At 38.9% G+C, this 26,451-nt stretch overlaps 1 protein-coding gene across 1 annotated transcript in view; it reads left to right on the top strand.

Moving 5' to 3' along the window:
• Positions 1-26,451, top strand: part of gbe1b (glucan (1,4-alpha-), branching enzyme 1b) — a 157,254-nt gene that overhangs the window by 29,001 nt on the left and 101,802 nt on the right. Inside the window, exons 4-7 of the mRNA XM_047391742.1 lie at positions 1,456-1,581; positions 10,577-10,712; positions 14,687-14,777; positions 16,996-17,205. Coding sequence (XP_047247698.1) covers positions 1,456-1,581; positions 10,577-10,712; positions 14,687-14,777; positions 16,996-17,205 — 563 coding nt within the window. The remainder of the gene's footprint in view (positions 1-1,455; positions 1,582-10,576; positions 10,713-14,686; positions 14,778-16,995; positions 17,206-26,451) is intronic.

The raw sequence follows: 26,451 nt of genomic DNA, 5'->3' as shown, positions 1-26,451 counted from the left end.
AGGACCACCAAAACCCAGCGCTGCCATAAAATAGAAACTGCTGCAACACCTGCCCATGCCAAAACAAAGAAATGTTATAATGCATCATAAAAAGGTTCCTCAAAAAAGCAATTTTCATACTGATGAGTGTATGCAAACTTCTGACCAACAGTGTAAGTGATAAAAACAAATATGTTTTTTATATTTAACCTCACTTTACTTTTTGCACACTGGCCAGCTCCAAGTTGTTTTTCTGGCTCAAGCAGTCTTTCTGCCTGCCCAGCAGTCAAAGTTTTCTCTAATATTCCTAATTCTGGCCAATTTGTCTGAAGGACCAGTGCTCTGTCAGGCATTACGCCAGTCCATTTATCCAACTATCTTTTCCTAATCCTATAAACTATAAAGCATGTCATACTGGGAACCAGGCAGCTAACTCCTATGTGGCCTGCCCATAATGAAAAAACCCCAGAGGGGAGTCTGGCTACCGGCTCACAGGCAGGTGGCATTGAAGCAGTCATTACTTCACAACAGTGGCCAGATTTACTTGAGTTCTAATGCCCGTTTCTGCAGGGGACAAAATAGGGCGAACACATACTGCGGGTAATATGTCGATTTCTTGGTGGGGTTTTTTCCAACGCCCACACTGCTTTTCTCCTTTATTATTCCACAATGGGAGCAAAGTAACTTGTCAGATTTCCAAAGAGTGTTTATTTTACCCCGTTCCAAACCTCAATTGCTGGACATAATGGATGAAAAGCGAGCAATAATGATTTAGACGTCCTGTTTTTTTTCTAAATTGCTCCCTGGCTTAAATACCTTCTCAAGATAACCTAGTGAGTTGCTGTGTTAAAAACCAATCGGAGTTGCCCCATACAGGCAAATATAATGCAGCATAATCACCTCTGAATCCAGGTTCAATCGGGGCGTTCTGGTCAATACTCTGCAGTTTGTCGCCTTGTTTTCTCTGCAAAAGATACCAAGTTATGCATTTTGCGCTGCAAAGCAGGGAGTTGGAACAGGAGTGCATTTTATGATGAAAGATTTTTTTTAAATGTTTAGTTTATTGGTTGAACAGTGTTCACATTCCCTCTGTGTAATGGAAGGAGACTAATGGCTCAGTTTTATGATGTAAGCATTTCATGGCTGGAAGGTGTAAATAAATGCAGGCTGTAAAATCACAAACATTTAGAGGAAGAAATGCGCAGAAGTCTCAGAGATAGAAGCCTTAGACTTTTTTTCAAAGACTTTGTTTTTTTCTTGTGTACATTTAGATGTTTACCATTGGAAGTCCTGTGATACTTCAGCTCTCATTTTGGGTTCTGTTTATCATTATCATTCTACCTGATCAGCCAATGCAAAGTTTTTTTTGTTCTCTAACCATATGCTATCTGACTACAGTGACCGTTTTAGTGTCCACTTTCTATCAATCATGAGTGTCCTTGCTTACCATAACAGTCATTTATCTTTTTTCCCCAGGTGGTAGTTCACACCAAGGAGGGTGAGCGCCTCTACCGGAACTCGCCTTGGGCAAAATATGTGACCACGGAGGAGAAATCTGTCATCTATGACTGGGTTCTCTGGGATCCCCCTCAGCCTTATGTTGTACGTTTGAATTTTCTGAATGGTTAAATCGTTTATTTACTTTGCTACTTTTATGTTTATGTCTTAAATATATTTCTTTGGATCTTGTATTTAAATAGTAATGACCAGGGGTGAAACAATACATCCAGCCCATGACATGAGATGACTCGCATTACTTGGTTCACGAGAACCATATGATAATAGAATTTAACTGCAATATTTTGAAAAAATTAAAAATCCCTATTTTTGGTTTTCACTAATAAAAGTGATGTTTCACAAATCCCAAATTATGTTTTGAAGATTTGGATTCCAGAATAATCCAGACCAGATTTGACTAGACTATATACTGCCTATTGTTTATGCTTGTCTAGTAATAATAGTTAAAATAACTATAAAAATAATAAAGCATTGAAAAAATGCTCCTTTTATATGTTTTCGCAATTTGGCTACCCTGACAGATTTCTTCCGTTTTAACTTATCAGTCATGCTTAAATGTTTAAGAGTACCGACTATATTTAAATATCAGCAGAGATAACCTAAGGAAATACTAAAGCCATTTTCAGATTAAAACGTTGTAAGCTTTTCAACATAAAGCTATCCAAACCAGCTTGGCCTTTTGTGAAAAGGAATTGCCAACTTTTTAAATTCAATAACGGATAAGAAACTATGTAACGGGCATATAAATATTTAGAAATCCATTTATAAGTCTTTTGGACTCCAGTGAACCACAGTCAGAGCCATTATCTACAAACATGTAACTGTGGGAAACATTCCCAGGAGTGTACAGCTTGACACATGAGAAATAATTGACATCTACCAGGCTGGAAAAGGTTCTATTATAGGTTGCCATTTCTAAAGCTTTGAGGCTTCAGGCAAACCACAGTGAACGCCATTAGCCACAGATGGTGAAAACATGGAAAAGTGGGAACCCCTCCCTGGAGTTTCCAGCCTACCAAATGTTACTCAAGACCGCATCAACAACCGTTTCAGAAAGGGACAATAGAACCCAGAACAGCGCCCACTGCTACAGAATTCACTCACATTAGTTATGGTCAGTGTTCATGAATCAACCATTTAGATTCAGCCTGTTCAGGTTTGAATCTATATGGTGTCACTTTACAACATATATCATCTCTTGGCATTTTACAAGACGAATGGAGCGAATAATTTTCCCATTACATAGAAATATATAATCCAGCTAATTTATACCAGTACAAAAAAAAACCTAGATCCAAATTCATTTACCTGCAGTCTAATTTGGCGACTGGTATAGAATTATTTTTTTGATCAGTCGAAGTATTTTAGATTTTCAACAAATGACGTCCAAACTCATTAAAAAAAACTGCACAAGTGATTAGTCATTTAATTTAGTGCCAATGTTTTATCGGTTGACTCTTTAGGAAGCTGTTATTAGCCAACTCTGTTAACACAACAGGGCGACCCAAGAACTTCATCCTTTATTGCTTCAAAATAAGAGTCAAACATAGACAGTGTTCAGTGTAAAGAACTCATGTCAGGGGCTTATTAAAAATACGTTACAATGCACTCTCATGCTGACAGTAACTAGATAGTGCTTTGCAAAACAGACTTTATTTTGATTTGAAATATTGTGGGCTTTTGAAATCTCTTTACACTCCCGGTGGGTACTTTACTTTGAAATGCCAAATACACTCCAGATCAGAATTTTCAGAATTATTTTCATGTAAGTGAATCAAAACCAGGTTGTAAGAAGACCTTCAAAATCTGAAAACAAGAAACAAGAACAAAAGACAAAAAATAGTCTGTAAATAATTGAAAACTGCATTTAAACTCAAACAGGCTTTTCATCAGCTGACCAAATGTTTAAGACCATATTCCTAAAATTTCCGAATATGTTAATAAGTCTTGCTTTTTCTGTCGGAAATTGACACTATCATCTTGCCCTGATGGCAAAGACAAAAAATACTTTCTGTCTTTGAATTTGGGCAGATTCTCAACCCAAATGAAGGCCCTTAAATGCTCTCTGGAGCCCATTTACTATGATTCTGCTCAAATGCACAGTCGGTCATTGCAGCTGGCCACTCATACTGAGCCATGTTCTGCTGGAGGTTTCTCCCTTTTTAAAGGGGAATTTTTTTCTTTCCGCTGTTGCCACATGCATGCTTGGTTTAAGGGATTGCTGCAAAGTCAATGACACAATGAAAACGTCTGCCCACTGTCGCTATATGCTTGTCCAGAAAGAGTGAATGCTGCAAGTCACTGACTCGATGCAATCTGCTGGGTTTCCTTAGATGGAAAAATATTTTGAATTATAAACTGATCATAACTGCATTGTTTGATAAGTAGGATCAAATGTAGTGTATGTAAGTGACTTGGAATCTGTATGTATGATTGGTTTAAATTGACTTTTTATTTTTTAAAGTGCCTTGAGACAACATGTTGTTATTTAGGTCTATATAAATTATTGAAATGAATTAAAGATGGCATCTGTGAGACAAGAACTAAAAAAATAAAATGTCTCCTCTCATTCAACAAACTTGTCTATTTAGACTTTTCAAGGGAAAACCACACATTTGACATTGAAGAAGAAAGTTTTCCTTTCAGGAAATGAAAGAATGGTGCTAGGGGTTTGTCCAGTAACTGGTGGGTTTTTGGTTCAAACCCCTAGTCCGTCCGTCTCAGTTGTTGTGTCCTTGGGCAAGACACTTGCCCGGCCTTGCCTGCTGATGGTAGTCAGATCCCCAGTGTGCCCCAGGGCAGCTGTGACTACAATGTAGTCTACCACTGTCGGTGTGTAAATGTGTGTATGAATGGGTGGATGACCAATTGATTTGTAAACTCTTTTGTGTCTTCGGACTAGATAAAGCGCTATATACAGGGGTTGGACAATGAAACTGAAACACCTGTCATTTTAGTGTGGGAGGTTTCATGGCTAAATTGGACCAGCCTGGTAGCCAGTCTTCATTGATTGCACATTGCACCAGTGAGAGCAGATTGTGAAGGTTCAATTAGCAGGGTAAGAGCACTGTTTTGCTCAAAATATTGAAATGCACACAACATTATGGGTGACATACCAGAGTTCAAAAGAGGACAAATTGTTGGTGCACGTCTTGCTGGTGCATCTGTGACCAAGACAGCAAGTCTTTGTGATGTATCAAGAGCCACGGTATCCAGGGTAATGTCAGCATACCACCAAGAAGGACGAACCACATCCAACAGGATTAACTGTGGATGCAAGAGGAAGCTGTCTGAAAGAGATGTTCGGGTGCTAACCCGGATTGTATCCAAAAAGCATAAAACCACGGCTGCCCAAATCACGGCAGAATTAAATGTGCACCTCAACTCTCCTGTTTCCACCAGAACTGTCCGTCGGGAGTTCCACAGGGTCAATATACACGGCCGGGCTGCTATAGCCAGACCTTTGGTCACTCATGCCAATGCCAAACGTCGGTTTCAATGGTGCAAGGAGCACAAATCTTGGGCAGTGGACAATGTGAAACATGTATTGTTCTCTGATGAGTCTACCTTTACTGTTTTCCCCACATCCGGGAGAGTTACGGTGTGGAGAAGCCCCAAAGAAGCGTACCACCCAGACTGTTGCATGCCCAGAGTGAAGCAGGGGGGTGGATCAGTGATGGTTTGGGCTGCCATATCATGGCATTCCCTCGGCCAAATACTTGTGCTAGATGGGCGCGTCACTGCCAAGGACTACCGAACCATTCTTGAGGACCATGTGCATCCAATGGTTCAAACATTGTATCCTGAAGGCGGTGCCGAGTATCAGGATGACAATGCACCAATACACACAGCAAGACTGGTGAAAGATTGGTTTGATGAACATGAAAGTGAAGTTGAACATCTCTCATGGCCTGCACAGTCAGCAGATCTAAATATTATTGAGCCACTTTGGGGTGTTTTGGAGGAGCGAGTCAGGAAACGTTTTCCTCCATCAGTATCACGTAGTGACCTGGACACTATCCTGCAAGAAGAATAGCTTAAAATCCCTCTGACCACTGTGCAGGACTTGTATATGTCATTCCCAAGACGAATTGACGCTGTATTGGCCGCAAAAGGAGGCCCTACACCATACTAATAAATTATTGTGGTCTAAAACCAGGTGTTTCAGTTTCATTGTCCAACCCCTGTAAGTGGAGTCAGGCCATTTTTGATGAGAAAAAGAAAAAAATTTAATCTGAAGGAATGGCAGCGTAGTGAGAACTTGAACTGGCACCTGCGACACACGGTTCCTCCTAGTTTCCTTCTGCAACACTGAGGCCAGTTCCATGCAGAGCTCCAAAAAAGTTGCCCTGGGCAATCTAAACCGGCTAATAAGCCATGCATCATCTTGTACCAGCAGGTGAGTACGATCTCTGAAAAAAAAACCTTCCCTCTGACTTCTTCCATTGGCGATGTCCTCTAGCTGTGCCAAAGCCATCATTCCCCAGTTTCGCAAAACTTTACGAATGCCCTGTAGATGATTCACATGCATTTTATGCTCCTAACTGCACGGACCGATCCACATTACCATCTACATGTGAAAAAAACAGAGGAAGTTTTAAGGTTTACATCCGACTAAGGTTTTTTTTGATCATTTTTTAGGTCTATTATCATATGAGGCAAAATGTGATTCAGTTTCACCGCTCGGGTTTAAACCTTAAAAGCTCAATCTCATGAAAAAACATCGGGTTTGATGCTCCATGAATTAAATAAAACTGAATGAACTCATAATCTGGTGTATTTAAGTCAGTTTTAGTTTTCTGTAGTTTTGTTTTCGATTAAAAAAGTTTGCATGGCCTGGGCACATGTTCACATGGTGCAGGTCAAAAGTTTGGATTACCTCAGACTTTCATGCAACATTTGTTTTTCTACATACTGAGTTGTGTGTAAAGCATTGCACTGCAATGTTTTTGTGCATATGCACAATTTGTAAATGAGGCCCCAGGAGAGCTTCAGCGCTCCCCTCTCTACATCAGCAGTGAGGAGGTAGAGAGAGTAGACTTTTCTTGGCACTTACGTCACCAAGGATCTGACATGGTCACTGAATACAGCTGACCTGGTAACAAGGGCCCAGCAGAGGAAGCTGAAGCAGGCTGGTCTGGCTCCACAGCTGCTCTTTATAGAGGCACCACAGAGAGCCTCCACTGTCAAAGCTGTAAAGTGTGGTGGAGATGCTTCAAAGCAGAAGACAGGATCTGTCGTGTGTGATTAAGGCCGCACAAAAGATTGTGGGAACTGACCACCCGGACTTGGACTCTGTTTATGTCGACTGCATGCTGAGGAGAGGAGCACCATCTATCTGCATGGACAGCAGCCACCCAGGACATTCCCCTTTTGTTCCACTGCCATCTGGGAAGAGGTACTGCACCATTAAAATATGGACTAACAGGCTGAAGAACAGCTTTTTTCCCAGAGCTGTAGCCTCCATGCCCCCTGCCAGCCTCGCTTCCCCAATGACCCCCTGTGTGATGAACGCTGCACAGAAAATTGTGGGAACCAAGCACCCAGTCTTGGACTCTGTGGATGCTGAGTCCAAATATACGCACACATACTCACATTTGAGGAGTTACATTCACAACCCGAAGCTGACCTCCCCTGCACCCCCATCCCATACTTCTGAACAGAATATAAAATAACAAAATGCAATAACTGCAGTCTCTATCTGAACACAGCTTGCACTTTCGCTTATTGCAAATGGTATATGTTATGTGTGATGTCATCTGTGTTGTGTCAACCTGTTGTTTTTATATTTTTGCATTGTTTTTATATTTTCTTTCCTACTTTCTTTCAAATTCTTTAGTCATGTGCCACAAGCATTGTTTTTCTTAGCAATACAACGACAACATCCTTATGCCATTATAAAGGAGCTCTTTCAGGAAAGTAGCAACCCTGATCATCTTGCATGCGTCCCTGATTTAAATCTCATTAAAAACATATTTGGGATGGAAGACAAAGGATGTTTAAAAAACTAGATGTCGGTTCCAGACTGTGGCAGCCCTTCATGAAGCCACTTTCACCACATGGAGCAATGTTCCCACAGGCCTACTGGAAACGGTTGCATAAACAAAGTATGCATAAATAAATTTCGGAGGTGATCAACAAGAACAGTATGGCTACTTGCTACTGAGCATATTTTGACACTTTAAGGTGTATTTAGGCTTTCTTTGTTTGGGTGCATTGGGGATATGCAGCTCTATTATAAGTCAGCTTACATTGTAGTTGTGATCCAGCAGAGTGAACTTCTAATACTTGTAACTTTTTCCCTATTCTTAAGACTTTAATCAGGAGTGTATAACAGTTCCCACTCACAGGGGCGAAAATGTGCTATGGCCATCAAAAGCTAATCTCTTAATTTATAATTCATTGTTTTTATTTGTTAAAAGCCTCACCACAGCTTTGATAGTTTGATGCCTCATTTTAAATGAGCTTTACATCTTTATGGAAAGCGGTTGTTTTATTCTTAAAGTGGTTTATAGATAAAACTGATTTTGAGAGGGTCTGAATGTGTTTCAATGCTACTTGATGTTCTTAGCTCAAGAGTGAACAAGGGAAAAGAACTAAGAGGCTATTAACGTCCACCTTGCTTCACTTATCATTGGCTATTTGGCACCATTTTAATTAAAGAGGGTCTATCACTGGCGTTTATATTTGTTTTATTTACAAGTGCCTCAATCATGCACTTCAGCTAGAGGGTTCAAGGCCTTCTGGGTAGCTATCAGGAAATTTGGTCTATATATAAAACAAGCAGCTCTCCTGTTTTATAACACATACTGGGGGAACTATAGAGACAGTGCCTTGCAAACATATTCATACACCTTATTTTTTACATTTTGCCAAGCTACAATCACAAAATTTAAGCTAATTTAGTAGGATTTTATGTGATTAGGCCAAGGCAAGTAGTACATAAACTGTACATAAAATGATACTTGATTTAATTTTTTTTGTTACAAATAGAAATCTGCACAAGTGTGGTATGCATTTGTATTCAGAACCCTTGGTACCCCGCCTCTTGCCCATAGACTGCTGGAGATAGGCACCAGCTCCCCCGCGACCCACTATGGAATAAGCGGTAGAAAATGACTGACTGACTGACCCTTGGGTGTCAGTTTGTATGTCCAAATTTTCGCTACAGCAAGTATCTTTGGCTCCGTCTGTACAAGCTTTGCACATGTTGCAACTGTTAGTCATATAAAACAGAGCGTGTCTGAACACCAATTTGTAAGTCCTACCACAGATTCCCAAATGGATCTAGGTAACTGGGTTATTCTAACACAAGAGTATTCAAAGTGTGGCCCGGGGGCCATTTGTGGCCCCTCTCTCCACCCCTTTTCTGTCAGTTTACTGTTGAAAAAATTTGAAGAATAAAAGCCACCAGTGCTGCAAAAAAACATTTAAAATCTTCTAAGGGAACACATTAGGTGCAACACACAGTATTTGTCTTTCAATAACCCCTTTTTATACACTTTAATTTCATGGTAAAAAGGACCACATGTTGCCAGTGACTGAAAAGCCGACTTTGGTTAACCCAAATCTGCTTTTAATTAATTTATTAAACTTGAATAATTACTACAAATGGGCCTACAAAGAGCAAACCCTGTACTGATTTCTGAGAATTGACTAAACTTCTTCAGAAATGTTTCATTTTAGTCCAAATTTGCAAACTGGGTGCCTTTCCTTTAATGCTTGCAAAACACTTTTTTAATTTTTATATTTTTTGACCCACAGTACAGTTGACATGGTGACTTTGGCGACTGTGTCAAAAAGTTTGGACACCCCTGTTCTAACACATTAATGTGCTAAATCTAAAGCATTCCATTATTATATTTCCAGATGATGAGGTACAGTGTTTTTTGCCAAGCATTGTGTTTTGCATATAGGGAAAAATATTGAATTTTGCTCTTATCTGGCCAGGGCACCTTCTGTCATGTTTGCTGCCTCTGTTGTAAGGCCTGTGACAAACATCAAAAGAGACTTATTATAACTGTCTTTCAAAAATGACTTTCTTTTTGCCACTCTACCATAAAGCCCTGATTTGTTGTGTGAACAACCAGTAGTTATCCTGTCAACAGATTCTCCCACCTGAGCTGTTGATCTCTACAGCTCTTCCACAGTTACAAAAGGTCTCTTTGCTCTTGCTCTAAACCTATCTACAACTTTATTCCTGACCTGTCTGCTGTCTTTCCTGGTCTCAATGATGCTGTTTGTTTGGCATTCACAGACCAGCTGAGATGTAATCATAAACACATAGACTCCATTTGCTAACTGACTAATCAGTTACTTTATTAGGTGACTTCCAAAGGCAATTGGTTTTATGAAATTGTGATAGAGGTATCAGATTAAAGTGTGCTGAGTACATATACACAGATAAACATGTATGGTGTCTTTTTATTGGTGACAAGCGATGTTTTATTTTCCCTTCACTTTACAATTGTGCACAACTTTACATTGGCTCTAAACATAAAATGGCAATAAAATACATGGAGGTTTGTGGCTGTAACATGACTAAATGTGAAAGAAATTCAAGAGTTCTGAGTATTTTTGGAAATCACTATAAAGAGATCCATTCTGGGCTGCACGGTGGAGCAATTGGTAGCACTGTTGCCTTGCAGCAAGAAGGTTCTGGGTTCAACCCCTGGCCGGGGGTCTTTCTGCATGGAGTTTTCATGTTCTCCCCGTGCATGCGTGGGTTCTCTTGCATGCAGAAAAACTGCATGGAGTTTGCATGTTCTCCCTGTGCATGCGTGGGTTCTTTCTGGGTACTCTGGCTTCCTCCTACAGCCTGTTAATTGTGCACGGTTGTTTGTGTGTTGCCCTGTGATGGACAGGCGACCTGTCCAGGGTGTACCCCGCCTCCTGCCCACAGATAGGTACCAGCTTCCCCATGACCCACTATGGAATAAGCGGTAGAAAATGACTGACTGACTGAATGTTTGAGCAGAGGTGCTCACATTCATTTGATTATATTGTTTATTGTTACTTTGTAAATGTGCTGGTGCATTATCTTTATCATTAACTTGCTGTTTTGCTTGTCCTTCTGCAGCACATCCATCCTCGGCCAAAGAAACCCATGAGCCTGAGAATTTATGAAGCCCATGTTGGCATCGGGTCCCCAGAACCGAAGGTTGCTTCGTACACGAACTTCACGCACAACGTGCTTCCTCGAATAAAAGATTTAGGTAAGATGTGAAAAAGCACCATAGATGGGTTTATTTCCCTTCGTAGGGCATCTTAATTATTTTGTTATTCATTCAGTTTAAAACTCTTTATGTTGAGTTATAATTAATTACATCTTCTCAAGCCAGGGAAAAGGTGAATGTAAACAAGTGATTGTAAAACTCCATTGACATACACAATTCTGACCCACCTATCTGCTAACAAAGCAAGAAATTTAGAGAATTTCCACTCCTTCTTTTTTATCCTTTGTTATTAATAACTGCCAGTGTTTCTGTCAGCACTACACATAACATGGCAGACAGGCGTTAGTGCAGTGAGTGCCACTGTTCCTGCAGGAGCAGTATTTCTCTGTCACAGACCTGTCACACTCCCTGTGCATAAAATCACCTAAGCAAGCCTATATCCTGTGTACTGACATGACCTAAAGGGATCACTGACCTTTGGGCAGCATTTTATAAAAAGGCCTTCGAAGCTGAAGTCACAGCACACAGCAAAACTGACCTAAAGGTTTAGTCTGATTTAATGTCAGACAGTGACAAAAAATACAGATATTTACTGTATTAAAAGACCACGTAAAATATCTTCTTTCAACTGTAAAAATCAATTGTACAGGTATTGAAATATATGGGGTCTTGTACCACAATGAACAAATAATTTGTGTAATAACTGAACCTAAATATAAATGTCATTAGTTAAATTCACTGAAGGTGTTGTCTTGCAGCTCTACATAAGCTTTGTATTATTTTGTACGTAAGCACCAATATGACTGGGGCAGCACACCAGGAGACGTGTGATAAATGCTGTTTGCCTGCTTGTGTCATCTTGTTTAGCGGGTAAAGAAGCTACCAGATTAAATGCTGTCAAAGAATCCACCTGCAGCAGCTCAGGGATTTTGCACAATAGGATTCACTAGGAGACTAAATTTCATCGTCTCCAGTGATGGCTGACTCTGCTTGCCATTTCTTTTTCTTGACTGAGGAGGGTGTACATATATAAATATAAAAAAGAGAAACTTCCTCTCACCCTACTGCTTTGTCACACTCCTTCAGAGGTAAAGTTTTCTCCTTCCCCCTCTAGCCTGAAAAGATATATATAAATAAATGTGCTTCAGACAACAATGAAAAACCTTGGGGCCTCCCAACGGAGTGCTCAGTGGCACTTTAGAAGCCTGTAGTTCTCTTATTCATAGACACTGTTTTTCTAGGTCTTTTGAAATGTCGTATACGACCTCCTAACTCTAATACACGGTGTTTCCCTTTTGCCTGAGCTTGTATGAAGGTGCTAAAGCTGGTGTCAAAGAGAAAATGCCTGGAGCTCATTAGTACACTTCGACTGGCACAGGTCACATAGAATCAGGTTTTGCAGAAATAAAAGAAACTAGGTTTTCAGATGCTTTCTGTGTTAAATTAATGCAGCAGAATGCATCCAAATAAGGGACACTATCAAATGGTACTCAGGACACTTTCATTGCAGCTTTGCACTGCTTCTTTTTTACCGTGTGGCCAATTTACTGCATACTTGATTTGGAAACGATTCTAGCAGCGGGTGCTGTTAAATGAATCATATGAATGGAGAAGCTGACAGGACTGAGAACCACCCCCACCAATTTTTACATGAGAAGACGAACATCCAAATAGAAATGATGTAATGCTCTGAGCTCTTTCATGCTGTCAAACTTATTCAATTTTTATTTTATCATCATACATGATTTAGCAGTTTTACCCACTTTATCTGGAAACGATGTTCCATACAGTGCTCTGCAAAAGTGATCTTTTCCATATTTTGTCATGTAACAACCACAAACTACAACGCAGTGCAAAATTATGAATTTAACCTTTTGCCCTACACAATATATGTTGCCAAAATTGGAAACGTTACATCAACTTGAGCACACCATCCTAGACATGAACCTTGTCAGAGTTGATGGCAATATTGATGGATGGAAAAGCCATGAATTGGGGCAGAGCTTTGAAAAAGTAACAATTTAAAGTACTAATCAATGTCAATAATTGACATTTGAAGTCGTGAACTATGTGTGTATTTCAATAATATAACTTGGAAGCCCCTCTACATAAAAAGACATCCAAGTGTAATCACCAAATCATAAACTCTCACACCCTTTCGGCAACATGAACTGAGTTTGACCCGAGTTTAAACTTAATCTCAACTGCTGTAGGGGAGGCAGTGAAAAGCAGAAAGTGCATCACATTGGCCTTAAAAAGTGGAGATGCTGCACATTTGCGATGCACATGATAAGGCAAGCTTTGCTTGGCTCGCCTCTGTTTCGGGACTAGAAGTATAAAGTTATTGTTTTACTGATCCAAGACGTGTTTGAAATAAGAGAGATGGAGTCTATCAAACCACTGGGGGAACATTTTATGCAGCTAGTAATGCCTATATCAGTTTGCCTGAGGAACTCCTTGTCTTTCGCTTGTCATGTGTGGGGGAAAAATAAAGCCTGCTATTGCATTAGATTTTGTTCAGTCTTCTGAGTTTTTCCATAACGTTTTACCCTCTGATTTTGTTCCTACAAGAGTTCAGAATTTTTTTTAAAGATTTTTATCAAGCAAAGATAATTAATTTCCTCAGACATCTGGAAGCAAAGAAATAACACTTCTTCAAGGTCCTCTTCCACCAGTACAACTTCCCCAAATATGCAGCCAGATCTGGCCTAGTAAAAGTCCAGCCCTATAGGTTAAGGAGAATCTGGCTAGACTTGAAAAGTTTATGCTCATAGACAATACCCATCGTATTTGACTGAGCTTTAGCTATTTTGCAAAGAAGAATATGCAGATGTTTCAGTCGTTGAGCAAATAATTTAATAACTTGCCAATAATTTTATAAGTTCATTTTAACCAATAACATAATATATTTTAGAATGTAATAATTTTTACATCAGTAGCTAGTTAATGCCAAGCAAGCACTTGTCACATAACCATTGCTCTCTTCCTCAATTTTTGTGCATTTGATCTAAGTACCACACCCTCTTTGTAGTAATTTATTAAATAATAGTCCTCCATATATCAAATTATAAATGCACATAGCTAAGCAAATAAAATTATGGCACTTAAAACCATAATTACTGCAAGCAAGTGCAACAAACAACGCACCCTTGACAAATGAATATGACTGACATCAACCATGCCTACTTTTGTTGAGCCACCTGCACAAAAACAGCTAAAATAATCAACTTTCCATTACATTTTCAAATGATCGAACTGTTATAAAACTAATCTATTCTTGGCCAATGTTTATATTGTTATTGGCCCAAAAATTAAATAATTAAATAGAATTTTGCAGTTCTTAAGTTATTACATTATTGACCTTATTTCATTTAAAATGGACAAAATGATTACTTTTTTGGTAGATATTACGTTATTGACCGTGATTATATTACTGGTTGCTACATGGATCTACAAAGTATTTACTTAGATGGTCTGAATTCAAATACCAGCAACACTTATCTGACTGTAAAGAAAATGTTAAATAAAATGCAAGATGGATTGTGGTTGTAACATTAGACTGAATGGTTGTACAGCTCTGGCTCTTTATTTAGAGTCATTGTCCAGCCAGATGTTGAACCTCTGCCTCAATCTCAAGACATTTGCAGAATTGCCTTGTATTTTAGCTCCAACTAGCTTTCCATTAACTTGTGTTAACATTCCTGTCGATGGAAAAAAAAAAAACTCCCTTACAGCGTGATGCCGCCACCACCATGTTTCATGGTTCGTTCAGGGTGATGTGTATCCTTACTTTTCCACTGCACATATCCTTTTTCATGTATGCCAATAAATTCAATTCACAATCATGCACAACACTGTTAGTTGTCACATAAAGTCACAATAAAATACCTTTTATGTTGTATTTTTTATGTGACAAAATGTGAAAAATGTCAAGTGCCACGAATAATTGTGCCAGACACTGTATATGGAAAAATTATTAATGACTTTTTAATCTCAATTTCTTGTTCATCCAGGTTACAATTGTATTCAGTTGATGGCGATCATGGAACATGCCTACTATGCAAGTTTTGGATATCAGATTACAAGCTTCTTTGCTGCTTCCAGGTAAAGCTTTATTTTAATATCTGTACTGTTAACAAAGTGAATTATTCTAAATTATGATTTGTATTGTCTGCATTCTTCAAACTGCAATAGATATATTATTCATTGGGTTCTTGTTTGGAAATAGAATTAATATGCTCATATATAGTGCAGAAACTCATCCATATTCACATTTCATATCCTCCTGCAGACAGCATTTGTGCATTAATTCAGAAATTACCATGCTGAACAAGACTCCCCTGTCATATTCTGACCAAAAAGTAAATAAAAATAAATAAATGCAGTGAGATGAATCTTCTGAGCCACATTTGTTCGGCTTACGCTATAGAGATCCATGACCTGCTTCAGTAACCACAGGTGTTAGCAAATCAGCCGGGAGTGAACTATGAGGGATTAGAACTCAAAGGTGTATTTGTTGCAGAGTTTCCCCATTTATACAGTTTTATCCGCTCCATGTAGTATCTGTAACTGCACTCTGTCATAAACTGAGTGAGCCGCTTCAGCGCAGTCACCTCAAATCAAGGTTAGACAGTCTGGCACCATCAATAATCTCTCTGTAAACATGTTTGCTGTTAATCCATATAGTGGGGGGATTCACAGATAAAGACAGACCAGTGTGAGTCTTTATCATCTTTCAGAGAACCTCGTTCCTTCTTTTTATCCAGCATCATTGATGACACAATATATTGTAATTTCAATCTTTATTAATCTGATTGGCAAATTTAAACCCTTAGTGACTGTATACTGAGACAAGGGGTGAAATTGTTTTTCCTGTTTTTCAAGAAAGCTGATTTTGTGATGGTTTGAAGCACAGAAAGAGGGCAATCTGAGGAGTGTATGGAAAAAGTATGTAAAGTGTATTTTTAGTTTAAGGACTGTAAATAAGTCATTACACAAAATGATCAAATGTCTTTAAAAGGTTTTTGCTGGTGTGTGGAATAAAATATATCCGTATGTAGACCTGAACTTGTGTTTGCACAGGACTATTTACAGCGGTTTTGTTGCTAGCGTAGTTACAGTGCCTTGCAACAGTATTTATACCCCTTGAATATTTCTCACATTTAGTAATGTTACAACATTCATTACTGCATTACTATTCATTGCCCTGTGTCAGTACTTTTCTGTCATACCTTTGACTACTAGTCTTTTTGAGGTATGTCTCTAGGAGTTTTTCACATCTAGAGAAATCTGAAATGTTTGTCCATTCAAAATTCCTCAAGCTCAGTCAATTATGAGGTAAAGCGCTGTAAACATCAATTTTTAAGTTTGGCCACTTACTTTCAATGGGAACAAGCTTCTGTCTAAACCTTTTCATTGTAGCTCCTGCTGTGTGTTTAGGGTCATTGCCCTGTTTGAAGGTAAGCCTCTGCCCCCCAATCTCAAGTCTTTTGCAGCCTCTGTTATGTTTTCTTCCAGGACTACCCTGTATTTAACTCTATCCATCTTTCTGTTGACCCTTACCAACTTCCCGGTCCCTTCTATAGAGAAGCATCTCCACAGCATGATGTTACCACCAACATGTTTCTTAGTGGAGATGGTGTGCGTTGTTAGCTTTCTGTTATACAACATTTTGCTTGTAAGCAAAAAAGTTCTGTTTTGGCCACATCTGGCCAGAGGACCCTTCCCCACATGTATGCTGTGTCTCCTACATGGCTTTATTTCAACAACTTTCAGTCAATAGGTTTTCCCACTTGAGCTGTGGATCTCCGAAGCTCCTCCAGAGTTACCATGGGTCTATACCATAAATGTTCTTCTTGCCTGGCCTGTCTGACGTTTTATGGTTTTCACGGAATAACGGCTTTCTTCTTGCCACTCTTTTATAAAGGCCGTATTTGTAAAGAGCATGACTTATGGTTGTCCTGCATCTCCCACTAATGAGACTCTTTGTTCATTTTCTCCTGCAAACCTCTGATGCCATCACAGAACAGCTGCTTTTATAATTATGTTTAGACAAAGGTGGTGTTGATTAGTTATTTAACATCACTGATTAAAAATACTTTTGCAAGGCGCTGCAGGTCTAGATAATGAAATAGAATTGGTGTGATGTAAACATACTTTTGTTCTTTTTTTATTTATTTTTTTTATATGTATACACTGACTACGATTAGTGATACAGTGGAGATTAGATTGTGTCATGGATCAGTTTTGTTTAGTGAAAATCCAATCTTAATTTACATATTTTCATTCATTTAATCTATGTGTCTGTCTTCTATCCACGTAGTCGCTATGGTACCCCAGATGAACTGAAGGAGCTGATTGATGTAGCTCATTCAATGGGCATTGTGGTGCTGCTGGATGTGGTCCACAGTCATGCCTCCAAGAACACAGAGGATGGCCTTAATGGCTTTGATGGATCTGACTCATGCTTCTTCCACTCACCGCCAAGAGGGGAGCACAGTCTGTGGGACAGCCGCCTCTTCAACTACGCCAGGTAGTTACACTACCAGTAACTAAATCATCTTCATGCATAAATTAAATCTTTAACATATTGTACATGCCTTTTTGGATTAGATTTATTGATTGAATAATGAAACATTGCAGTCATTTGTTGTAAATATATGTAAATTATGAAAATGGCAATGCCTTTTATATGTGGTCTAAGTATAAACTATTTCCATTAATTACACATCAAATTTGAATGTGTCCTTATAGTTTCTTCTAAGAGACCCAACATAAAGAAAAGACATTATCTTTTGGTGATGACATGCAGTCATTTGTATCTGAACTGAAAAATAATTGCAACCTTTACATTATTAATTTACTCAAATAAAAGTTAATTGATTGCGATTTAGGAAAATAAGTTATTGCCCTGTATTTTTTAAGAGATGAGCATAACAATATTACTTACAAATAGCAACAATCTAGCCTGACAAAAGCTGTTAGAGAGCCATTACATTCAACATGTTTGGGCTCTTTCCAGAGTGTAGAGCCAGTTTGCCACCTGACCAAAAAACTGGTTTTGTTTCTCAGATGTTCTTTTTCTCTTTTAAATAGAACCTAACTGGAATTTAAAAGGAGACGAGGGTAAAGCCCTCTTTCCGGGTGCTTTTTAGCTGCTGGGGCTCAGGTGGCTCAGGTAGTAGGGGTTCATCCTGTAACCGATGGGTTGTCAGTTTGAACCCCTGCTCCATCCTTCTCAGTCGCTGTGTCCTTGGGCAAGCCTTGCTTGCTTATGGTGGTCAGAGGGCCGGGTGGCACCCCCACATCTGTCAGTCTGCCCCAGGGCAGCTGTGGCTACAATGTAGCCTATTACTGTCAAAGTATGAATGTGAGTGGATGAATGATTGTAATGTGAAGTGTTATACAAGTGCAGGCTATTTACCATATTCAACCTCTTTTATAGGATGAGTAGTAGTATGAACTGTTATGCTGTAGCTGCTAAGCCATACCATAACAGCTTATAAAATAAAAAATGCACAGCCTCAGGCAAGATATGCACAGTTTTAAGGTCAGTGTGTAAGGAAGTGGACTCGTACAGAATAGTACATTATGAAGAATTACAGTAGTTGCACTAATTAGTTATTTTCTGTTTGCAAAATCTTGTCTGAACCTTCTTTTTTTGAAGAGTCTGGTATGAACATGTGCAGAATTTACTCAAAGATCACTTTGTTTGCACCCCAAGTGAATCTTACAAAAGGAAGAACGGTGTTTATTTTATTGTGGAATCCACTTGTTTATAATATGACTGTCCCAATAGAAATTGTTGGTGTCCGACCCGAGTCATTTCGGAATAGGCATTTACAAAATGTGGTTCCTAATTTAATACATCAGAAAAATCAGTGTCATAACTAATGCTACCAAGTTTTAAATTATACAACCAATAAAGAAAACTGTTTCATCAGTATTACATTGCACATGAGCATTGAGAGTGTGCCTAAAATGCCAAGACAGGACACATGGTGGGGGAAACATTGTGAGTGTGTCCTACTTAGCTCACACACTAATTACATTCTGGATGCAAAAGCATCAGTTTCTCTTGACAGGTATTTTGTCTAAACTAGAATTTCTGCAGGGGAGACTCCAGTTTCTAATGATATTTCTGATTTAACACATACAGCAACTGACTTCAATAAACTGGCACCTTGGTCTTCCTAATGTTGTTTTCATTCAGAGCAGCTGGATATGGTTGTACCCTAACCCTCGCATCTCTACTCTCTTGTTTTGAAGTAACTGTTTCATAATTCAGCTCATAACATATTTTAATACAGTTTCAGTAAATCCTCTGTGGACAAGTGGCAGCATCCTATACAGTCTCTTTTTCACTGTGGATGTAATTTTAAAGGTTGAAAAGCGCCTGCTCCATCATACCATCACTCATGAGCAAGATACTTAAACTCGTCCACAGGTAAATACCTGACCTTCGACCCGGAAGGAGCAATCCACCTTTTTTCACTTTTAAGTATTAGGAAAAATCTACCCATCCATTGATTTTCCATACCTGCCTAATCCTTCAGGCTCATGGGGAGCTGATGCCCATCTGCAGTCATTGGGTGAGAGATAGGGTACATCCTAAACATGTGTCAGAGCAATCAAATTAATGGAGTATAAAGAATAACGACTATGTAGTTTAGGCAGAATAAACATGTGAGGGTTTGATTGACTGTTAATTTTATAAGCATAAAACTTTATCAATTGATTCCAAATTCTTTTTTTCCAAAATCAGTTATTAACTCAGAGGCACAAGTTTATAGAAGCTAAATGCTTGTAAAGAAGCTGGTCTGCATTATAGACTTGCTGATATGTCAGAGATTAGACTGAAGTCTGCATCTTGAACTCAAACAGCGCTGAAGCCACATTTAAAAAAGCCATTAGACTTGTACTTGTGGTCTAAAGACTAAAGATTCGACCAAGACTACAGGTCTAGGACTCGACTTTCATTAACAATTTTTATCTCATATAATTATGAGCGAATGTAACTCGTTAAGTGTAGATTTGAATAGATGATGTTACTGTATTGTGTACAAATGACTGGTCATCATTGTTATAGACATATGTGCACTTTGTAATGTTTCTTGACAGTACTTACCTGTGAAACAAGTTAATAATAAATTCCAAGTTCATTTGTTTTATGTAATGCTGCAAACAAGCAAACCTTTACAGTAAGGAAGCCACAGACGGCACCTCTGAATGGGACATGTTTTCGTCGTACTGGGTGCCTTTGATTTATTTTCCAGGGATATTTGCCAACTAGTAATAATTCATAAGAATTAGAGCTGCACAATATATTGGATCGCAGTTGTCATCGTAGTATCGATTGTGCCTACATCAACCTACATCAGTTCTGTGTTTCAGGCAAATAAGACGGCATGCATCTGATGCAAACACGCTAATTTGAATTTTTTAGAGTTCAGACTTGATTTGGTGCAAACGCCTTGATATTTGACTTAAGTGGGACGACGACTTGTAAACCTCTTATATGTATATCCAGGCAGGAAATAAGCTACATCACACGGTTTTTCCTTGTTGGTTTTGAAAACTTTGAAAGGATCATTTGAACTTTTAAATGGAGAGCTTGAAAAATCTTCATTAACTGATGCACACAGGTGATGTTGGCAGTAACTGTGCATTTAACCAGCACAGTAGGTTTCTTTACTATTTCCCATTAATGTTAACCCCTTAGAACATTAATTGAATTACATCCATTTTTCTGGGTCTTTAAGCGCAATATAAAACCAAGGAAACCATCTTTGGATTGCCGCATTTTCGACTGCTCAATTATGTTCTTGCTGAGGGAGATTAAGAGCAGCATCCTAATGTTACACATCACATTCAGCTCATGATGGATATTTAAAAACGTGCCCTAGTTACATCAGATGTATAAATGAGTGCAGTCGTTTTACTGTGGTTCATGATGTAAAATGAACATGAGCAATATTTAAACAGGCTGAGAAATGAGGCCAAATGGGAGCTGACGTACCACTCAGACTGTCTGATACAGAATGATATGTTGAAGGTCAGAAGCACGATACGATCACTAAGATGACAGCCAACTGCTCACAAAATCTGGCCAACTGTCTTTCCGACACACACTTCACTAAACAGGATGCTAAGGGTGAATTTTCCAGTTATTTTTATTGTTACCTCTTAAACCCATGACATGGCTGGTGTTATTTTTAAACCACCTTGAAAAATCACTGCTAATACCATATTGGCAAAATTTAACTTTTTCAACATTTTCTATCTCTTCCAATATTCAGTGTTCAGCCACTTTGGTGGCTGCTGTTGTTGTCGGCCCTATTAATTAGATGTGTCTCTTGCTTTTGAACCCAGAAAATAATCCCAGCACACATTTGGGAGGAACAGGCACTGTAGAGTCTATCAAATGCCTTTTTGAACTCGCTTTTTAATAAGTGTGTGTCACTGTGCAGCAGTTTCCAAAACCTTATACAATGCTTAGTGTCAGCCGTGTGGGCTATAATAAGAGAACAAGGTTCTCCTTTCATTAGTTATTGAACCGTCCTCCTATCAGAAGCCCTCATTAGACAGGGTGCAGACATATGCGACTAGGAGGCATATGAGAAGTCATTTGTAAAAACCCAAAGGACCACTGCAATGTCATAACCAGTTCATTTGTCTTCTTTGCTTGTCAGAGGATGTTTGGACGTGTCGTTCGTGTCAAGCATTCTGTAACTCACTTTGGAGGGAAATGAACCTCAGGGGCAAACAGTGAACGCAGCGTGAAATTGTGTGTTTTTAATCAAACATCCTTTCTATGAGCCATAGCACTCTGACCATGATGTTCTTATTAGGTCTGATACAGACTGCCGACATTATATCCCTTTTTGCTGTCTGCTCTATTCTGCCTTTGCTGCTGCATCTTCATCCGAACAACACCTTTATTTTTCTTGTAGTCTGCATTTCACTTTACCTTTTCCTCATAAAACATTCAACACAGTCCTGGGAGAATGCTTTTTAGATAGATACCTTCTATCCAATTTGTTAACTTGCGTTGCCTCTCAGTCAAATGTATTGGAATTCAGCGTTATAAACGTCTGGCTTTGCAAGCATTGGTTCCAGGCGGGGGAAATGCCAGAATTAGTTTTGCTGCTGTTGAATACCAACAGATGGGGGAGAGATTTGAACAGTACTAAACCTTGTTGGGACAAGTAAACATGGGTGTCTGAAACAAGATGTCGTATGTAAATAGAGATTTACAAAGTATGATCTGCCTACTTGTTAAATTTACAAATATTGGCAGAGAATATGTTGCTTATTTGTTTTGTTTTTTATCTTAGACCTTGTATCGGAAATCTGGAGGTATTTAAGGCTTTTTAAGACCTAAAAAGGAAGTTATTTATTTTTCAGATTTCAAGATCAAAATTTTACCTTCAGTTTCAGCTTTAATTTTTTCCAGTTTATAAATGTTTTTGTTTTTGTTTTTTTTGAATAAACAAACTTTGTAGGGCTTATTAAACTCCATAAACAGGCTGCTTTATTGCATGTTTATAAAGATAAACCTGACTCAACACTTTAACCCCGTTTTCCTCAAGTACTGACTCAGCGCACTCAACTTGGCTGTACTCGGTTATTAGGGTTTTCCATAGTAATAGTTACTTTGTATCAGCTTCTTTTTACAAGCCCCTGTTCCACTAGTACCCACTCAGCATGGCTCGACTCAACTCAACTCTACTCTACTCTGTTATCAGGGTTTTCCATTAGTAATGCTTACTTTGTACCACATCCTTTTTTAATACCTACTTGGCTGGGGCTCCAAGCAAGTTGAGCTGAAAATCCAGCTTCAGAAGACTGTCGGTCTCTGATTGGCTAGGTGAGGGGTTAAAAGGTACCAGTGAACACCAAAGCGATGTAGTGATTCGAACCAAATTAATTGGAAGTCGTTTGACCAAAGGACTCCATTATCAGCACCGGCAGATGAGTAATGTGAGGGAGAGTTGATTCGCCTCAGCCACTGTTTCTGGATCCCATTGTGTTTTGTGACTTTGGGAGTTACATAAAATATGCCCATCGGTGGGAGTTACCTTGTCTGTGCAAATTAAGCTTTGAACGAACAAGGATTTTCTTAAATGAACGCTGTTGTCTCCTTCACAGCCAGTTAGCATCAATGCTATCTCTTTTGGCAGTGACTGATTGTTTATCACGTATGTTGCAACAATTACGTATTGTGGGTGTACCTAAATGTTTTTTCTTTTTGTTCCAAAATCACTTTTTTACAGGCAAATGATATTCTTCCACCTCTCTTAATTTGGACCATACAAGCTCCCTTGCAACTGCAGGTTGCCCCGTTCTTCATTAAGGGCACACATTTGCTTAAAGCTTTAAGGAAACGGATTATTGGTTTATACTTTTTCGCTGTGAATTCAGGAACAATAATATTCCTCCACTGGTATGCTGCCAAACTGATGGTATAGAGTGACAAATTTGCAACAGGACAGCCATCTGAAACACACACAGCATACATCTTACAATAACTGATATTTTCAACCATTAAATCACTACACACTCGGCTAATTTTGTATATGACCACTATAGTAAGCTAGCTTACCCTCATGCATCGCCTAACTTGTACCCTGTAGGGTGATGTTAGTTTAGCTCTATGAATTCTCACGCTCTCAACTGCTTTTCCAGATTATTTCATTGTTCTGACCCAAACTACATAGAGTCGTTTAGAGCCGAGTATATAGCTAGAGTGCTTGGTGAACTCTGAAACGCTGACAATGTGGAGAAGTTCTAGGCTAATGTTAGCATGTTCAATACTATGGCAGCCGATTTTCAATCTATGATTTCTGTAAAGATTGGAGTTCCAAATGCAGATTTTTGACAATGGACCCTTTCTTTTTAGCAACATTCAAAATGTTTTTTAGCCTCAAGTCCAATGCATTCTTGGCAAAAATAGAGACATTTGTTCTCTTTTCCAGAGCTGACAGACCTAAGTGTCATCATTCTGTTCTTGCAGTCCTGGTTTGGGAGTTCGTGCTTGTTCTTGACACACATGCTAAACAGAACTTCTTTTTGTGTGTGATCTGTCTGACAATTCTTGTGTGGTTTGTAAGAAATTTAAAGTGGTCATGGTAACACTGACAAATGCTGCAAAGGGTAGGAGCTATTGGGATTTCACAGTTCTGCATTTAAGTTATTTTATCCTGTCCAGAAAGACCTTTCACTGATCTGTCAAACATTTGTTTTATATTAGGAGCAGAGGTTCAACAATTTAAAATGAGGGCAACATTATTAGAAAGTTGATATTTAGAACTCTCTAGCATTTCCAACATGATCCATGACAGAACCTTTGCTGTACTCTATTGATTCTGTTTGATCAGCCTTATGTTTTGCTCTCTCTTGCTGTCTGGCAGCCTGCATAAACATAAGTAAAGTATGAGTATGTATTCCCCTTTGTTAAATAAACTTTAATGTCAAAACATTCAAAAACTATAAAGGGAATAGACCCATTTTAGGTATTCTGACATAGACTATACTATCTATGCATTGCTTTTCCGTTAAAGATTTATGGAGTTTTTTTTAAAAGAAGTATATCAAGGCAGAAGTGCTAACGGCATGAACAAAACACCCACAACACTAACTTTTTGCACTCTTCCTTTTTTTCCATTCAATCTGTTTTTCTACAATGTTGCTTCTGCAAATGAAGTTTTACAATCCTCTTTTTCAGTTGAGTTGTCTTTTGTCCTGTTGTTACTGATGGAAAGAGTGCATAAATGTGTACATTTCTCATATGACCTGGTTTCTTTCCAAGAAGTTATTTGTTTTCCAAGACATCATGGGAGGCTTGCTGCAAGCAGTGAAAGCTGGCTTTTAAGGTTGCTCCTTACCTTTTTATTACAACACGTTTGGCTGTAAAAAAGGGACAAGAAAATTGTCATTACACTGAAGAACAAAGTCTTAAGACACACATGTGAAATCTACTTAAATTACTGAAACAGATTGAATACAGAGCTAAGCTGCCCAACTTTAAGATTTTTAACCAGACATAAGGGGTAAGCAGAACCATCATTTTTGGCTTATTATCAAAATACATGCCACAGTCTGAATATTATGGCCAATGTCCAATCTCAGATTTTGTTAAACTTTAAAGCTGATTTTATATTTGGATTGGGAAGACTTGGAAGATAACAGCCTTGAAAATGGTTATGATGAATGGATATTAATCAGAAGCAGAGGTATCCTTACACTGCGTGTATGAAATAACGGTACCTGTAAAACATGGTATTACTCAGTGGCGGTTGTTGACAGATATATATAGATATATAATAAATAACATGCTGCAGATTGGATTCCAACAACAGAAGAATCCAGTTTGAAATAAAGAAAACGTGCCATAAATTGACATGTCCTTTTATCAGCTCAAAAACAACCGTAAAACAACAAACAAACCACCAAAATATACCAAAAACAAAGCTTACCCACAGCCTCTGTCAGTTGTCCAACTTAATTCCTTTGCATTAAGGGTTTCAACTGTAATTATTTCAGATGACTTTGCCCCAGTCAAACAGCTTTGCATAACACTCCACCACACTCACACAATCACGGTGATAAAATAAAATCAAACAACACATATGATATTTTTAAAATGAGGCCTACCTTATTTAAAGAGAAGCTCACTCCAGCAACTTTTCTGGGATGCAAAAAAGGTTAATAACCACCTCATTAAGTCAGGTGATCTCTGGATGAACTCCTGCTAAACAGTGCATGTCCAGCCTTTCCTATCCCATGTAACTGCAGAAACGACTTGATCCTCTTCAAAGTACTGAAACACCTTTCTGACTCTGCAGATGTCATCAGGGTTGTGATGGCTATTTGCGTCAACTTGAGGCTCTCTGAAAAAGGGCTCTGAAGATCGTTCCCTGTCGGCATCCTCAACAGTGATGGGGCAGAAGTTAACCCTTCAAACTCCACATTGCTGTACATCACCATCAGTTCACCTTTCAGTTTTCCATTGCAGATCATTGAGAAATGCGGTGTCCAATTACGTCTGTGGAAAACAGGTGTTAAAATCTGAGAACAGATCTGGGTTAATAAGTTCAAATGAATTTAAATGTCAGACCTTCTCAAAGCGAGCCTTTGACTGCTCAATCATTATTTTGCAACACTGAGCTACCACCGGATTTGGCCCGATGCTGAAATTCCCCTGCTGCCCACTTCATCCAAGACAGCAGTTCTTTTAGGGGCTTGGAAAAAAAAGGTTCCAAAAGCTAAAAGATTTGCAAAAAATATTCTGACAGGTGTACGTGATTATCATGCCTGTTAAAAGATCATGTTTAACTGATGGACATAATAGTGCACAAAGTGCACATGAGGAAAGGGTTCCCGCAGCCTAGCCTCCAAACCAGAGGATGCACCACTCGTCATCGCAGCTCCATCATAAGTCTGGGTAATTAGTTTATTTTCCAGTTTAAACGGTTGGAGCCTTTCTTTCAGAAGCTTTTCAAAGCCCTCTGCAGACCTGTCTTCTAGCAGGAAAAAGCCCAGGAATCTCTCCACTGCGGTGCATTCAGTGATGTACCGGAACACAATCACACACTGGCTCACACAAGCCACATCTGTTGTTTAGTCTGCTTGCACCGCCACAAATGGCGCTTCTAATATTCCATCCCTAATTTTTTGTTGATAAACCTCTAAAATGCAATCAAGGACTCATTTGGCTGGTTTTAGAGGTATATTTGACAACTGATTCGACCCTAGTTGGTCACCAGCCAGAAACTAA

The sequence above is a fragment of the Girardinichthys multiradiatus genome, chromosome 18, assembly GCF_021462225.1.
Source record: "Girardinichthys multiradiatus isolate DD_20200921_A chromosome 18, DD_fGirMul_XY1, whole genome shotgun sequence".
Classification (NCBI taxonomy): Eukaryota; Metazoa; Chordata; class Actinopteri; order Cyprinodontiformes; family Goodeidae; genus Girardinichthys; species Girardinichthys multiradiatus.
The sequence above is the reverse complement of the archived record's forward strand: the minus strand, read 5'-3'. Positions and strand labels throughout refer to the sequence as shown.